We start from the raw sequence: 18,256 nt of genomic DNA on the forward strand, positions 1-18,256 counted from the left end.
TCCTCCTAAAAGAAACTGTCTTGTTTCATGGCATCGCTGATTGGTCTGTAAACCCAAGGCACTCACGCTGTAAACTGGCCAGAAGCTCATGACGTTGCCTGGCCTGGTAGGAAAAGCTCTTCCCAACAGCGATAGAGCTGATTGGCTTGGTCATCAGATTGTCTCTTCATGGACCAGGAAATTCTGGGAGAGAAGCAATTGGTGGGTAACAGGAAGACACTGAGAGCAGCTGAGTCACACCGATGGTGTGAAAATTAAGAAATGTTTATTACTGGGTGGGGCGGGGAGCACCGGGATAATCTGATTCCTGTTCATTTCAGTCCCACAGAGGCGGTACGGGCTTCTGCAGATGTTCTAAAAGGACCAGATAAAATGCCATCACTGGCACACTTTTCTCTACCTATAACCCTGAGTTAATTAAAATAAAGCACCGATTTGTTTCATCGTTCTAATCATGTATCCTATGAACATGATAAAAAAACTTTTGGTCAGGCACGGTGGCTTACACCTGTAATCCCAGCACTTTGGGAGGCCAAGAGGGGCGGATCACGAGGTCAGGAGTTTGAGACCAGCCTGACCAACATGGTGAAACCCCGTCTCTACTAAAAATACAAAAATTAACCAGGAGCGGTAACACACGCCTGTAATCCCAGCTACTCAGGAGGCTGAGGCAGGAGAGTTGCTTGAACCCAGGAGGTTGCAGTGAGCTGAGATTGTGCCATTGCGCTCCAGCCTGGGCAACACAGCAAGAGTCTCTCAAAAAGAAAAAAAAAACAAAAACATTTTTAAACATGGTCTCTTACAATCCTAATGGGGGGGCAGTGGGGGGCAAATATTTAGGAATGCCTTAAGGAAATGTTCTCATAGCTCAGTGTCAGCCCCGTTTATCCAAGGCACAAACTATCCAAAGTAAAGTAAAAACCACACAACTGATGGGAAGAAAATTCCATTCTTGGAAGTATGCTGTATCTTAAAAACATCATCTCATCTAATCTCATAATAACGCTCCCTGGAAGGTGGGATGTTTATCAGCCTAGTTTTACAAATGAAAAATCTGAATCTCAGAAAATTTAAGGAAGTGGTCCACAGCCACATAGCAAATAAGTGACTGACCCAGGGCTTAAACCCAGGTCTGCCTGCCCGTGTTCTTTCCACTCTGCCACTCTGCCTTATAAGAGATCATTACCAATAACTGGACATGTGTCACAGCTAATGTGACCCCAACCATATTATGCTGCCATTGGGAAGAACAAGGTAGTTTCCACGCGCAGACCTGTGGCAATCCCAAAATACAGTGTGAAGTAAAACTAGTAAGAGGCAAAATGGGATGTATAGTGTGACTACGTTGTGTTAAAAAAAATGGAGGCCTGAGTGGGAGTGCTATGCACAGACAGACTGCTATATGCATGGAATGTGAAGAGCAGCAGGACACTGCAAACAGGCAGCGTGTCATGGCTTCCCTTCCAGATTTCTGAATTTGGAATGGGAGTATGTTTTATCCATTCAAAAGAATAAATAAATTTTCGCTGGGTGTGGTGGCTCATGCCTGTAATCCCAGCACTTTGGGAGGCCGAGTCAGGCAGATCACCTGATGTTGGGAGTTCGAGACCATGGTGAAACCCCGTCTCTACTAAAAATACAAAAAAAATTAGCTGGGCATGGTGGCGCATGCCTGTAATCCCAGCTACTCGGGAGGCTGAGGCAGGAGAATTGCTTGAACCCAGGAGGTAGAGGTTGTGGTGTGACAAGATTGTGCCATTGGACTCCAGCCTGGGCAACAAGAGCGAAACTCCATCATAAATAAATAAATAAATAAATAATTTTTACAAACCACAGAGTTATTTCAACAACCTATAAACTTTTGTCCCTTATGATGCCTTGAAACCTGAAAATGACCCCAGTTTTCTCTATCTGAGACGTCATAGCAAGTAACCCAGAGTCAACAGAAATCAGTGGGTTAAACAGATAGTTGGAAGCCCACAGCAATCTTCTCTTATTTTCGTAAGAATTGACGCTCATAAGGAAACTGAGTACAATCGCTTCAGAAAGAAACTTACTAATTTTTGCCCAGAAAGTAAAAGATATTTGGGATTTTTTGAGGCGAGGGCTTACCAGAATAGGGAAATCAACAACAGATAAAGCTCACTCTGTCTCTGCACCATGTCTGTCCTCTCCCACTTTTCTCATTAAAACCAACATCCCTATGGAAGTTCATCACTTGAGAGAAAATAAAAAATGAGGCAGGGAGTGGGGGAATGGAGAAAAATACTTTATGCCAAGTGATTCTAAGTATATTAAAGTTGGCCGGGCACAATGGCTCATGCCTGTAATCCCAGCACTTTGGGAGGCCGAGGCAGACAGATCACTTGAGGTCAGGAGTTCGAGATCAGCCTGGCCAATATGGTGAAACTCCGTCTCTACTAAAAATACAAATATCATCTGGGCATGATGGCATGCGCCTGTAGTCCCAGCTACTCAGGAGGCTAGGGCAGGAGAATCACTAAAACCCAGGAGGCGGAGGTTGCAGGGGGCCAAGATGGCGCCATTGCACTCCAGCCTGGGCGTCACAGTGAGATTCTGTCTGAAAAAAAAAAAGGATATTAAAGTTGTAAACATAACAAGACAATGAAATTGAATAAGGATATGATCAAGCAAGGGAAAGGCTAAAAATGCACACCAAAGACAAAAGTCTTCCAGGAAATGACCAATAGCTATGACTAAATACTAGTTTTAAACTTTTGTACATTAAAAAAGCTATATTTTAAAATGATGAGTCAAGTAACTAGTAGGAAAATATCTGAAGCATACATGACAAAAGATTGTAGTCTTTACTATTTAAAAAGTTTTTGTAGCTCTTTTGAAAAGCCACCCAAAACTGAAAGGAGAACAGAAAACAGAAACATAAACACCACCCTCGATGAAACCAGGAGACATCAGTAACCCCAAACCACAGAAGAGCCACTGGCTCCAATTAAGCTTCTGCAAGTTGTACTCATTGTTCTTGGTGTCAGGACCCATGCGTAGGTTCTAGGCACAAAGCTCCCCTGTCTTCATCTTATTGAGGAGTCAATGCCCTATCTCACCACCTCTCAGAAATTATCCAAAAGAGCATCTTCTAACTTTCGAGTAAGCACAAGCCCAGCCAGGGGTGTGTGTGTGTGTGTGTGTGTGTGCGTGTGTGTGTGTGTGTGTGTTTGTGTCCATGTTGCAGGTACAGTCCTGGGAGCTAGACCAGGTCTGGCCTCTGGAGAATTACTGCGTTCACCTGCTTCAGAGAAGAGCACTGAGCCAGTTTGTTCACACACCTGGAAGAGGTTAGCAGCCTCCAGGACCCGCTGGACGTTCTGCTTGGTGATCAGCGCCTTGCTGGTGTACGTGTAGTCCAGGAGAGTGTGCATGGTCTCAGCATCAACCCCTTTAATAATGATCCTTTTCTCATACTTTTCCTTTAAATCGTTGCAGAACATGGCCCTGGAAGAGAAATATGTGAATATGAATTGTACCGGGACCCTTGGTTCCAGGCCTAAAGAGATCCCCTTTCAGACTCATTGGCCCTCACAGAATAGGGGGTTTCCCAAGGTCAGGTCCTGGGCTGGTTGGTGGCTCTCTGTTCTCCAAGCACCCTCTACGCATCAGACATTTCATCAGTACTTACCAAGCTGAACTGAACTGCCCTGCTCCTCCATGCCCGACCGTGATCCCCGAAGTCAGTCCCAGATCTATTTTATTGGCTTTTATTCGCTCAAAGTGCAGGTGATTGATCTGAGGGCATTGTGGGATCCCCAAGCTTCATCTTTTCTTTCCCCTCAGCACCCAGACAGGGCTTCTGATTCTCACACTGGCTCTTGTCTGGCCTGGAGCCTGGTCCCACATTCTGGCCTGGCCAGCTGAGGCCCAGATACCTGCCGGAAGTGCAAGTGGCTCCTGTAGCTGCCTCTCACCCCAGCAGCTGAACCCAATGTCCACGGGTTCCCAGATGCAGCTGGGAGCCTTGAATTCCCTCATTTCAGGACTCTGTCTCACCTCTGGAGTCTGCTTTTCCTGCTCCCTCCCCAAGACTGGACTTCCAGATATTTAGCCTCCACCTTGGCAGCAGGGGAACAGGATAGAAAGGATGTAGGTTTTATTATAGCATTGGATGGACCAGGATTTGAACACCAGTTCCACCAACCCAGGAACTGGACATGTTATTTAATCTCCATGACCTTCAGTTTTCTCATCTGAAATGGGGATTTTAATAGCTATTTTTAAGTTTATTGTAAGGATTAGGACCCAAAGGACTATAAATCATTCTACCATAATGACACATGCACGTGTATGTTCATTGCAGTACTATTCACAATAGCAAAGACATAGAATCAACCCAAATGCCCACCAGTGGTAGACTGGATAAAGAAACTGTGGTACATATATATCATGGAATACTATGCAGCCATAAAAAAGAATGAGATCATGTCCTTTACAGGGACATGGACAGAGCTGCGGGCCATTATCCTCAGCAAACTAACACAAGAACAGAAAACCAAATACCTCATGTTCTTACTTATAAGTGGGAGCTAAATGATGAGAACACATGGACACATAGAGGGGAACAACACACACTGAGGCCTATCGGAGGGTAGAGGGCGGGAAGAGGGAGAGAATCAAGAAAAATAACTAATGAGTACTAGGCTTAACACCTGGGTGATGAAATAATCTGTACAACTCCCCATGACATAAGTTTACCTATATAACAAACCTACATATACCCCTGAACTTAAAATAAAAGTTAAAAAAAAGAGAGATACAGAGAATTTTTTTTTTTTTTTTTTTACCCCATGCCAGGCTCATATGTGAATTTATCATACTTCTTGGACTTTGACATTTAAACTGTTGGTCCTTCCCAGGGAATGTGTGAGGAATTTTATTTATTTTTAAAATGCATGTAACCTAACCATGCTCTGAAAAAATTTCTGGAGTTCTGGAAACTTAAATGGTACCTAAAATATAGCAGGAATGCATTAATTAAAAGTAGGTGGGGGCCAGGCATGGGGGCTCATCCCTGTAATCCCAGCACTTTGGGAGGCCAAGGTGGGTGCATCACTTGAGGTCAGGAGTTCGAGACCAGCCTGGCCAATGTGGTAAAACTCCATCTCTACAACAATACAAAAACTAGCCAGGTATGGCTAATCGCTTGAACCCAGGAGGCGAAGGTTGCAGTGAGCTGACATTGCGCCACTGCACTCCAGTTTGGGCAACAGGGCAAGGCCATGTCTCAAAAGAAAAGAAAAGACAAAACCTCTAACCCCCAGTGTGACTCTATTTGGAAATAGGGGTTTTAGGAGGTAATTAAGAGGTCACAGGGTTGGTGTCCTAATCGGATAGGACTGATGTTATAAGAAGAGGAAGAGAGACCAGAATTCTCTTGTGCACGCTACCCCATGTGAGGACTTAGCAAGGAGGTGGCCATCTGCAAGCCAGGAAGGTGACTTCACCAGAGCCCACCCATGCTAGCACCCCAATCTCGGACTTTCAGCATCCAGAACTGTGAGAAAAAAAATGTACGTTGGTTAATCCATCCGGTCGATGGTGTTTTGTTATGGCAACCCAAGCTGAATAAGTCACGTTTTGGCACTGAGAAATGGGGTGCTGTTGTCACAAATACCTAAAAAATGTGAAAACAGCTTTGGAACTGAGTAATGGGTGGGTTAGAGGAATTCTGAGGTGAAAGCTAGAAAAAGTCTAAATTGCCATGAATAGAATGTTGGCAGAAATATGGGCATTAAAGATCATTCTGGTGAAGTCTCCAGTGGAAATGAGGAACGTGTATTGGAAACCGGAAGAAAAGTGATCCTTGTTATAAAGTGGCGAAGACTGGACTAAACTATGTTCTGCTGTTTTGCAAGAGGTGGAACTTGCAAACAATGAAATTGGATATTTAGCTGTTGATACTTCTGAGCAAAGCGTGAAAGAAGCAGCTTTGTTCCTCCCACTGCATGTAGTAAAATGCAAGGGGAGAAGGGTGAATTCGAAAAAGAGTGTTTAGATAAGAGGGAACCAAAAATTAAAGAGTTGGAAAATTCTCAGTCTACCCATTCTAAGAAAAATGAGGAAGCATGTTCTGAAGAGAACACCAAAAATGTGGCTGGACTATCATTTAATAAAATGCTTATGGAGTTATAGGAACAGAAAGAAACACTGCCAGTTTGAACTGAAGGGGAAGAGACAAGACAATTGAAGGAAGGCTGTCAGACTTCTTGGATTTGACAGTAAAAAACAATGAGGTACTCAGCTGTGGACATGCACTTTTTTTTTTTTTTTTGAGACAGAGTCTCACCCTGTCACCTAGGCTGGAGTGCAGTGGCGCCGTCTCAGCTCACTGCAACCTCTGCCTCCCAAATTCCAGCGATTCTCCTGCCTTAGCCTCTGGAGTAGCTGGGATTATAGGCACTTGCCACCACGCCTGGCTAATTTTTGTATTTTTAGTAGAGATAGTGTTTCGCTGTGTTGGCCAGGCTGGTCTCAAACTCCTGACGTCAGGTGATCCACCCACCTCAGCCTCCCAAAGTCCTGGAATTACAGGCATGAGCCACTGCGCCCAGCCTGCACTATTCTTCAAGAAGAGGGAAAAATTACCCTAAGGGTGATTCAGAGATAATTAGGGCCACTGCCTCAGTTCAGGAAGCCAGACAGCCTCCATCAGACGCCTGGGAGTCGGGGGAGGGGGTGTTGGGAGGACTCTCACCTACAGCCATGGAGGTGACACTGCCACCTCAGTGGGCTGGAAGGGAAGACCATCAAACCAAAAAGGATTATTCTGAAGCCTGGAAATCTAATGGAATTTATCTCACTAGGTTTTGGAATTTCTTGGGACACCTCACTTCTTCCATCTTTCATATTTCTCCCTTTTGGAATGGGAATGTCTTTCCCACGCTTGTCCCATTTTTGTATTTTGGAAGAACACATCTTGTCTTGTTCCATGGGTTCACAGCTGGTGAGGAATTTTGCTTTAGGATGAATTGTACTTCAAGTCTCATCCATATCTGATTTAGATGATATTCAGACAATAATTTGGACTTCAGAGTTGATGCTGGAATAAATTAAGACTTGGGAAGCTGTTAGGATGTAATGAATGTATTTTTCATATAAGAAGGACATGAATTTGGGGGCCAAGTATGGAATGTCATGGATTGAATTGTGTGCCCCACAAAATTCATATGTTGAAACCCTAACCCCTAATGTGACTGTATTAGGAGTTAAGATTTTTAGGAGGTAATTAAAGTGAAACGAGATCATAAAGGTGGATCTCAATTTGATAGTATTAGTGTCCTTATAAGAACAGAAAGAGAGATTCCACACCCACCCCACCACTCCTGCTCATGCACCGAGAAAAGGCCATGTGAGGACACAGTGAGAAGGTGGCCATCTGCAAGCCAGGAAGGGAGCCCTCACCAGAAACCAGATCATGCTAGCAACTTGATGCTAGACTTGTAGACTCTACACAAGTGTGAGGAAATAAAAATTTCTGTTGTTTAAGCCACATAGTCCATGGCATTTTGTTATGGCAGCCCAAGTTGACTAATACTGGCAGTCTGTATCCACCCTAGACCCTTGTAGTTCACAACCCAGCAAGGGCATTGATGCCCAAATAACAGTCTACGAGGGCCATAAGAGAACTACAAAGTGTTTTGGAAGCCAAGAATGGCTACTCATAGAGAAGGAAAATTCTGAAATGTGAAGATTATGGATAGGATTTCTAGGTAACAAGCATAGTGAGAAAAGCCATAAAGATGCAAGGGCATGAGGCATGTAGAGAAACTAGCAGACATGTGATTCAGTTGGAGCTCAGGGGATATGAGAGATAGGGATGAGACGATGGTCTGGAAAGATAACCTGCATCCTGCTGGTGGAGGGCACTGAAGGCAGGATAGGGAGTTAGGTTTTTACTCAGTGAGCAATGGTGAGTCATTGAAGGTTGATGAACAAAGGCAGGACTCAAAGAGAACATTTTAAACAGATGTGTTCTCACTTTTGTTTGCAGGTGATGGGTGCCACTAGAGTCAAGTATCAGATGAACCCAAAAAGAGCTGGGAGGCTGGTGACAATGTGAAAGCCTTTTCTCAGAAAATGTAATAATTGAGGCAGTAGCCACACCACTAGGGAACGTCTCCAAACATCTGTCACTAGACTTTCTAAGCTACAGACACACGAACAGCTTAGGGAGCCATTATCTCCCAGCCAAGTCATTGAAATGCAAAGGCCCTGGGTGGAGCTCTGGTGATGTAATTCCAAACGCTGGGACTTCCATCTCAACACAGAGGGGATAACATCCCTAAGTCCTGCCCCCGCTCTCTATCCCACACCTATTTATCTCTGGAAATCAATCATCAGTTCCTTCCTTCCTTCCTTTTTCTTTCTTTCTTTCTTTCCTTCCCTCTTTCTTTCTTTTCTTTTCTTTTTTCTTTCTTTCTTTCTTTCTTCCTTTCTTTCTTTCCTTCTTTCCTTCCTTCTTTCCTTCCTTCCTCTCTTTTCTTTCTTTCTTTCTTTTTCTTTCTTTCTTTCTTTCCTTCCTTCCTTCCTTCTTTCTTTCTTTCTTTCTTTCTTTCTTTCTTTCTTTCTTTCTTTCTTTCTTTCTTTCTTTCTTTCCTTCTTTCTTTCTTCTCTCTCTCTCTCTCTTTCTCTCTTTCTTCTTTTCTTGGCCTCAAGTGACCCTCCTCCCTCAGGCTCCCCAGTAGCTGGGACTATAGGCACCCACACCCAGCTATTTATTATTTTTTTTAATTTTTGTGGAAACAAGGTCTCACTCTGTTGCCCAGGCTGGTGTTGAACTCTGGGGCTCAAGAGATCCTCCTTCTCAGCCTCCCAAAGTGCCAAGATTACAGGCATGAGCCTCCGTGCCTGGCCACTCATCCGTTTTTTTATCCCTTTTCTTAATCTGCAAAACAAAGGTAACTGCTTATGGCTTCCCAGAAACATTCAAAAGTCAAAAGACTTCCAGAGAGAGAGACAGAGACAGAGATACAGAAAATCACTAGACACTTGACTTGCTGACTTTTTGAATCTTTTGTTTTAGCCAAGGAGATCGTCCCCTCTCTGTCCTTCCCCCTCTGTCCTTGTTTTAATCAATGGTAATCCTCCTACCCTTTCCTTCCCTCCCCTCTTCTCTTTTCCCTCAGCTGGCCTCTTTCTCCTCACAAGAATATGACAACAAGAAAGAAAGAGCGAAGGTGAATTCCGGGGCCTCTGCAAAGTGAAGAAATCCCCACCCGGAGCTGGGGGAGCCGTGATGATGTCAGAGCAGGTGACCAATTTACAGGCCAGTTTCCTCAGCCACAAACCCTCTTGGCCAGCAGCACAGAGCTGTCTGCAGAACCATCATCACCAGCCTTTAAAAGCAATGTCATGTAGGGCTTGCCTCGCTGCCTCCTGATTTTATAAAGAATCTGCTCTCAGAGACAGCGTATGATTGCTTCTCAGCTCAGCGGACTTCCCTGGAGGAGCTGGAAGATCACTCTCTAAGCCTCCCTTTGTTGGAGTGTCTAGAGCAAGGCTGCCCAACAGAAATGTAATGTGAGTCATCTACAGCATTCTACATTTTCTAGTCACCACGTTTTTTGTTTGTTTTTTGAGACAGAGTCTCACTCTGTTGCCCAGGCTGGAGTGCAGCGGCGCCATCTCAGCTCACTGCAGTCCCCACATCTCCAGGGCTCAAGTGATCCTCCTGCCTCAGCCTCTCAAGTGGCTGAGACTACAGGCGTGAACCACTATGTCTAGCTAATTGTGCAATGTTTGTAGAGATGGGATTTCACCATGTTGCCCAGGCTGCTCTCAAACTCCTGGGCTCAAGCGATCCATCCACCTGTCTCCCAAAGTGAGGGATTATAGGCATGAGCCCCACCACGCTCGGCTCCGACTTTTAAAAAGTAAAAAGAAAAAGATAAAAGTCAACTTTAATAACATATCTTATTTAACCCAAAATATACCTGAAATATAATTTCAACACCAAAGAAATATTTTAAAATTACTAATGCGATAACTTACATACTTTTTCTCATACTGTGTCTTCAAAGACCGTCTCTCATATATATATATATATATATATATATATATAGAGAGAGAGAGAGAGAGAGAGAGAGACAGACTCTCTCTCTATTGCCCAGGCTGGAGTGCAGTGGCGCAATCTTGGCTTGCTACAGCCTCTGCCTCCTGGGTTCAAGCGATTCTCCTGCCTCAGCCTCCTAAGTAGCTAGGACTACAGGCACCCGCCACCATGCCCGGCTACTTTTTGTATTTTTAACAAAGATGGGGTTTCACCATGTTGGTCAGGCTGGTCTCGAACTCCTGACCTCATGATCCGCCTGCCTCGGCCTCCCAAAGTGCTAAGATTGCAGGTGTGAGCCAATGCACCCAGCCTCATGTATATTTTATACTTAAAGCATCTCAGTGCAGACTAGGCACAATTCAAATGCCCGACAGCCACATGTGGCTAGTAGCTACCATATTAGACAGCGCAGTTCTTGCCATCAGTTCTGAACTCAGGTGTTGGGGTCACCCAGACCTACAGTCATCTCAGGAAGCAAAGCAAATGTCACCCATATGAATGTCATATAAATAAATATATGGGAAACAGGAAATTCAGCAGGACAGGGTGGACAGTGATCATGGGGTCAAATAAGCTTCACATAATTGAGGCAACACATCTCTAGAGGTCCACCAACATGACATTTAGAAATGTTATTTCACCTAGACTGTGACTTTAAGATAGTGAGAGGTTAATTTGGTTGAATCTGTATAATCAAGTCTGCAGGAGGGATGTTCCAATGGTCTAAGTCAATGCTTTGCACTCCGAGGAGCACCTAAATGAAGTCAATGTGTTTCCCATCTGACTTATTACTGGGCTCTCTAGGGTCATCCGGACTCTTAATTGGGCCATCACTCCTAGCCACGGCTTCCGAATTCTTTTTGCGACGGAGTCTCGCTCTGTCTCCCAGGCTGGAGTACAGTGGCACGATCTTGGCTCACTTCAAGCTCTGCTTCCCGGGTTCACGCCATTTTCCTGCCTCAGTCTCCCAAGTAGCTGAGACTACAGGCGCCCACCACCAAGCCCAGCTAATTTTTTGTATTTTTTTTTTTTTTTTTTTTTTGAGATGGAGTCTCGCTGTGTCGCCCAGGCTGGAGTGCAGTGGCCGGATCTCAGCTCACTGCAAGCTCTGCCTCCCGGGTTTTTACGCCATTCTCCTGCCTCAGCCTCCCGAGTAGCCGGGACTACAGGCGCCCGCCACCTCGCCCGGCTAGTTTTTTTTTTTTTTGTATTTTTTAGTAGAGACGGGGTTTCACCGTGTTAGCCAGGATGGTCTCGAACTCCTGACCTCGTGATCCGCCCGTCTCGGCCTCCCAAAGTGCTGGGATTACAGGCTTGAGCCACCGCGCCCGGCCTAATTTTTTGTATTTTTAGTAGAGACGGGGTTTCACCGTGTTAGCCAGGATGGTCTCGATCTCCTGACCTCATGATCCACCTGCCTCAGCATCCCAAAGTGCTGGGATTACAGGCGTCGGCCACTGTGCCCGACCTCGAATTCTTGTTTGGAATCACAGTCACTTGATATCATGCTGCCCCAGCTCAGCCCATGCTTGACCGGGCATCTGGATTCCCCAGAAGCAGACCTCCTGTGCTAGTGACGTAAGGGAGCAGGGGAGTAAGACAAGGTGGGGAGGAAGCCCAGCAAGACAAGAATCATGCAAAGTGTCTTCAGCCTGATCCCGCAGGGACCTCTGGAAAAGACACTTCTGAGTTGTCCTACCAGGAGGCAAGGGCCATGATACTCTCTGGCCGCCCTGACTGTCTTTGGTTACAGGCCCTCCACGAGAAGGTAAATTCTCCAGCACGTCTGGCTTTGTGTGTGTGTGAGTTTGCATGTGCACAAGCAAAGGGACTTCCAGGAGCCTGGGGAGGGCAGGGGAAAAAGAGCAGCCACCTGGCTGTTGGCAGGCAGAGGAGGGACTGGTGTCTAGTCTGGGCTCTGATGCTCACTCATTGTGTGACTTAGTACAAGTGAGTGAACCTCAGCTTCCTCACCTGTAAAATGGTGTAATAATAGTCCCCATCTCGGTGAGCTGCACAGAAGTATAAGCAAGATGAAGTACACCAAGGCATTAGCACGATACCTGGAACCTCATCAGCATTCATTCGGGGGAGGTATTTTGGACCAGATCGGAGGAATCTTGGCAGGTTGGTGGGAGACACGAAGGGGTAAGTGGACCAAGCACCACACTGACACACAACCATTATCTCACCGGCATTTGGCCGGGTGTGTATCAGGTAACTGTGTGTCCGAGTTGCTGCACTGCTGTGGACCATCCATCCAGAGGAAGCACAGGGCTAGCGCTGTGTACAGATGGGCCCAAACACCTCAGCTCAGTTCATGGAAGAGAAAGAAAGTGCCCTCAAGACAGTGTCCTTCTCCCCAGGGATCTTTTTACCAGCCTTGACTCCCCAAGTTCCAGCATTTCTCTGTCTCCTTTGAAATATTTTCACGAGTTTTCTGCCACTTAAATACACTCCCTTGGCCATGGCCACCATGCTGAACATGGATAAGATGAAACTAAGGGAAAATCTGCATATTCCTCATAGACTGAACTCCCAGGCCTCCTGCTGCTCCCCCAGGCCTCCTGCTGCTCCCCCAGGAGATCTATGGACACACTTGGGCAAAGCTTGGTCCCCATGGGTTGGCAGCAATAGAATGGGGACCAGAACCTAGGGCTTCAGACTCTGAATCAGGAGCTCAGCAGTGCACAAAAACCAAGAAAATCAGCAGGAGTTCAAGGCATTTTTGGGGGGTCAACTCAGTGTCAGCGCTCAGTGGACCAGCCTGAACTTTGCTCTCTGAGAACACAGCTTAGTTGGTTGCTGACAACTTACCCCGTGGCATACATGCAAGATATTGTGTAATAAAAACACTCTCTAGAAAGACACCAATTCTCATGAGATTGTTGTAAAACAGAGGTAGCTAGGAGGATCCTCATTTTACAGCAGAAACAATCTCACAGCAGTGTACCAGTTGCCCAATACTTGGGCGGTGAGTCAGTGCCGACCCCAAAATAGAGCCTGACCCAGCAACCTTGTCTCCCACAACAGTCATGAAAATATTCACAGGCCCAAGAATCTCCCAGCATGAAGTCGGGCCATGCCGCAAACACGGCCTGGCTGCACGCCTCTCTAGTCTCCACCAGGATTCTGCACCTCAGGTCTCTGCCAAACATCGCCTTCTCAGAGATGCTCTCCCCTGCAATCCCCCGAATCTAAAATCGCCACTCCTTTACCTCTTCACTTCCTTTATTTTTCTTCATAGCTCTGCACATCCTGAAATTAGATTACCTATTTGCTAACTATTGTCACCCCACTAGCATGCCAGCTGAGTGAGGGTGTGCCATGCTCAGCAATGTATCTAAGGGCCAGAGCAGTGCCACCACCAAGTAGGGATGGTCCCTAGAGAAAGTGAGTGAATGAATGAATGGATCAACCAACTTGGTCTTCCTAGTCCCTTTGCACTTGCTTTTGACAGGAATCTGTACCTCCAAGAATTATCAAACATCCCTGGAGGATGAGGCCCTCCACCGCCACTAGGGAACTCCTATCCAGGGCCTAGACACTCCCGAGTCCAGGGCCTAGAGCTTGAAGAGGACACTCAAGCATTTGACTTACCTGCACTACTTCAATGCGTTCTGCAAGCTCCTGTAGTTCCTAAACTTCACCAACTCAGAATATTTCACCCAGCCCAACTCCATTATAGCTGACCCCTTCCCTAGAACTCCAGACCTCTGAACTCTCTGACTCCTGTAACCCTAATTCTAACCCTATAAACAAATACCCACCCCATAACCCCCACTATGTCACTCCTACACCAGCTGCACCCCTGTCTGCCCCCTGTTCTGTCCTTCCTCTGATTTCTTCACCATCCCCGTTTATACCAGGAATGAACTCCCCTGTTTCACTGAGATATTCTGTGTTGGGGTGGCTTCAACATTAGTTGCAAAATGAGTTAAATTCTACTTAAGAATACAATGTCCATATGTATACAATCTGTTTAAAAGTTTTTTAAAGTAGTCAGCATGTACTACACAATGAACACTATTGTTAAGAAAGGATTATTGGATATAAACACAATGAAGTCAATCAAAGGGGGTTCCATTGCAAAGAAAGCAGGGAGTCAGCAGATGGAAGCGTGACCTAGCATGACATGGCATCTCTCTCTATGGTCCCTAGCACCACTTAGTTCAAGACACCAAAACCTGAGCCAATACTAACCAAGGGAAGCCCATAAACACTCAGCTCTGCCCTGTTTCTGAGCTCAAGCTGTCCCCTAAGTTTTATCATATGGACCCTGTCTCAATGCTAAAGTCCTGCTTACATCCTTGGCCTCAGATACTCCAGCCTCAAGAGGTGGATCTCAAAGTGTGTTCCCTGAACAAGCTGCATCAGAAACTTTGGGTGCTTATTCAGAATGCAGAATCCTGTACCCCACCTACCTTAGACTTAGTGAAGCCAAATATCTAGCAGTAGGGCTGGAGGTATGTATTTAATTAGGTGTCCCTAGCTCCGACCCATAATTCCTTTGCAAAACAAACTTTGAGAACCTCTGCCCTAGAAAGAGGTCACCCCTACTTCTCAACACAGGCCTCCTCCTGAGAAGGAGATTGAACGAAGGTCAAGGTCATGGAAACAATCGGTCATAGTGCTGGGAAAGATATGTTTCTGGAAAGTCCTCCCTCACTATGGATCCTTCCTTTCGTCTTCTGAGACACAGCCTTCCTAGAATCCCATGAGGCCTACGGCTACCTCCTGAATCGGGTGGCAATCTCATTCGTTTGCCAGCTTTGCTCCAAACTGACAGAGGAGCTGGAAGCCTAGAGTTGCCCCAACTTGACTCTAAGCATCAGCAGTCCTCAAAAGAACTCCCTTCTGTGGGCCAGGCGCTGTGGCCCATGCCCGTAATCCCAGCACTTTGGGAGGCCGAGGCGGGCAGATCGCAAGGTCAGGAGTTCGAGACCAGCCTGACCAACATAGTGAAACTCCGTTTCTACTAAAAATACAAAAAATTAGCCGGGTGTGGTGCCTGTAATCTCAGCTACTTGGGAGGCTGAGGCAGGAGAATTGCTCGAACCCGGGAGGCAGAGGTTGTAGTGAGCCAAGGTCACACCACTGCACTCTAGCCTGGGCAACAGTGTGAGACTCCATTTCAAAAAAAAAAAAGAACTCCCTTCTGCCAAGCTTCTTGCCCTAGAAGCTCACTCCTCAAGGACACTGCCCATGGCCCCTATGGAGATGAAAACTGTAGCCATGTTCCTAGGGAAGCAAAATCCTTCTAAGTCCCACCAGACTGTTACTGATGCCTCAGCCTGCCATGAAACTCAGCCGTTCAAGTTTATGACAGAAAGAAGGGCTTGCTCTGTCAGCAAGATCAGACAAGATAGAACATCAATTACAACAAATACTTGTGGTCAGGCTTTAGTGATGATACAGTCACAAAGATACAATGAACAGTTTTTGTTTCGTCTGCCCAACTTACTCCTATCTCTTTTAGTAGGAGCACCCAGATCTTCCACTGGGAATCACCCCTCCTCCAATATCAGGCTGAGAGATATGGGTGAAGCTAGGCTTACCTCTTAGACCAGTGGTGAGCACCGTTCAAGTCCTATTTACGTGCCCCAAGCCACAGTGATTGGTTCAGGGATGGGAATAGGAAGAAGTCAATTCAATTGGAGCCAATTCCAGAACTTTCTTTGGAATTACTGAGAAAGAGAAGCTGTCTCTTCCCACCAGAATTGCTGAGCTGGTGGAAATGAAAGTTTGGAGATGCTGGCTACCTGCTTGTCCTCATGTGTGAAGACATTCCCTGAGAGAGAAACCCACACAGAGGAAAGCGGAACTAAGAAGGAGAAACTGAGTCGTGGTAACATTACTTTGGGCACAAGGACCCAACTATACCTGAAACCATTACCCCAGACTTTTTTTTATTTTTTTTTAATTTTTTTATTTTATTTATTTATTTTTTTTTTTGAGACGGAGTCTGGCTCTGTCGCCCGGGCTAGAGTGCAGTGGCCGGATCTCAGCTCACTGCAAGCTCCGCCCCCCGGGTTTACGCCATTCTCCTGCCTCAGCCTCCCGAGTAGCTGGGACTACAGGCGCCCGCCACCTCGCCCGGCTAGTTTTTTGTATTTTTTAGTAGAGACGGGGTTTCACCGTGTTCGCCAGGATGGTCTCGATCTCCTGACCTAGTGATCCGCCCGTCTCGGCCTCCCAAAGTGCTGGGATTACAGGCTTGAGCCACCGCGCCCGGCGACTTTTTTTTAATTCCATGAGCAAACAAATTCTTTTTTCTCCCTTTATACTTGGACCAGTTTGAGCTGAATGTCTGTCGCTTGCAGGGCGGAGTGATACAATCGGACAAAAGAAACCCTAGCGATTCTCTGAATTGGAACTCCAGGTCCGTTTTTGTTGTTTGTTTGTTTTGAGACAAGATCTTTCTGTTGCCCAGGCTGGCCTCAAACTCCTGGCCTCAAGCAATCCTCCCACCTCAGCCGCCGAAGTAGCTGAGACTGCAGGCACATGCCACCACACCCAGTCCCATTGATGATTACCGTAAGCCCTCCTACCTGAGAGTTTAACTTACAAAACATGGGGGTTATTCTTTATCTTCTTTTGCTTTTGTTTTTACGCATCTTCCACCTCCTTCCTGAAGATGAAACCTGGCTTCCCCTAACAAAACCCCACTTCCCTCCCAACCGAACGAGGTCGGCTGAGATTCTCACTTCCCCTCTTGGCGTGGAGCAGGGTCCGCATTTGTGCTCACCATCCACCGCCACATCTCGACCAGGCTATTGCCCAGAGACTGCACGTCACCCTCTTTTCCCGAACACTTTCCAGTCCCACCTCCAGGACTCTGTGGCTTCTCTGTGACCATGTCATTGTCCAGAAGTCAGGGATCTGCCTCTGCTTAAAGATTTTTTCCTGAGCCTTCCCTGGTTCTAACCACTTAGAAATTGGCGAGTTGGCACTGGTCCCAATCTTCACCCCAAGGTATTCAAATGCTAAGGCTCCTCCAGTCATAAAAGTTATCTCTTGTGACAGGCAAAGATGATCATACGTGCGTTCTAGGCTGCTCCCTCTGCCAGCTGCCACAGAGGAATCTGGACTGCCAGGCCTGTCCCTTGGACTTTCATGACACAGAATCCAGAGGGAAAGGGACAGAAGACAGGAGCTCCTCCAGCTGGGGATGGGGAGCAGTTATGAATCTAGACGTGAAGGAGGAGCTGCCACAGTTGGGCTACGCGCAGGAGTGCACAGGCCAGGCTTGACTGGAGCTAAAATCCAGTGCCCCCTACACCTGCCAAGCCTTGTGCACTAATGTGGATTGCAACCCCCAGAAAGGGGCCCCCATTTCTAATTGGTCCTCCCAGGTAACTTATTTACATTCAAAGGAAGAAGCTGGGTGTGGTGGCACAGGCCTGTAGTCCCAGCTACTTGGGAGGCCAAGGCAGGAGGATCACTTGAGGCTACGAGTTCAAGTCCAGCCTGGGCAACATAGCAAGACTAAAAAACACAAAACAAAAACAAAAAAAACAATCAAAGGAAGGCACCCTAAAAGCCAGCAGTGGTCTCTATCAGAGACATGGATAAGAGAGGGGAACACATTTTAATAACAGCTGTGTCTGTGTCTCCAAGGTGTTCAAAAATTGCAAGTTCAGAACTTGAGTTGTTTTGTTTCTGAGCTTTGCTCTAAAATGAGATAGCCTGGGCAGGCGAAGGGTTGATAAGGTTAGACCACTTTCTCTTTCTCTTTACAATCTTGAGGCTCAGAACTGGCCCTTGGCAAAGAGTGGAGTCAGTTCACTTTGTGTTCCAGCCCTCCTAACCTCACTTCCCCCTACCCTTCCCTGCTGGGCAGTGCTGCCTCTCCCTTGTGCTCTCTGTGGCCTGGCTGTCCTGCGGGACCGCAGAGAGGACTGTGAATGTTGCTGGAGGCCTTCTCCCCATCCACACTGCCTACACCTTAATTCCAACCCTCATCTCCTCTCACTGCAGTTTCTTGCAACTTACCTGAGGGTCTGCCTAGATTGATGGGACCGTCGATACCCACAGTGCAAAGGATTATTTTAATGGAGATCTTGAATCACATCTCTTTTCTGCTTAAAGACTCTTCCATGGCTTCCCACTGTCTGTAAGTCATGTTTCAAACTCCTCAGCTTCACCCAGCAAAACCTTTCCCGGTCTGACCAT

The 18,256-nt window shown here is 46.4% G+C and overlaps 1 protein-coding gene across 3 annotated transcripts in view; it reads right to left on the minus strand.

Annotated features, from left to right (window-relative positions):
• The window catches only part of KLHL6 (kelch like family member 6), a 68,827-nt gene that overhangs the window by 34,861 nt on the left and 15,710 nt on the right, over positions 1–18,256 (minus strand). For 2 of the 3 annotated variants that reach the window (XR_012430899.1, XM_005546498.5), the window contains exon 2: positions 3,306–3,471. The exons of the other annotated variant lie outside the window; for it this stretch is intronic. Coding sequence is in view for 1 of the 2 variants with exons in the window: in XM_005546498.5 (XP_005546555.1) it covers positions 3,306–3,471 (166 nt within the window). In the remaining variant the exon portion in view is untranslated. The remainder of the gene's footprint in view (positions 1–3,305; positions 3,472–18,256) is intronic. 3 annotated transcript variants of the gene reach the window in all.

The sequence above is a fragment of the Macaca fascicularis genome, chromosome 2, assembly GCF_037993035.2.
Source record: "Macaca fascicularis isolate 582-1 chromosome 2, T2T-MFA8v1.1".
Classification (NCBI taxonomy): domain Eukaryota; kingdom Metazoa; phylum Chordata; class Mammalia; order Primates; family Cercopithecidae; genus Macaca; species Macaca fascicularis.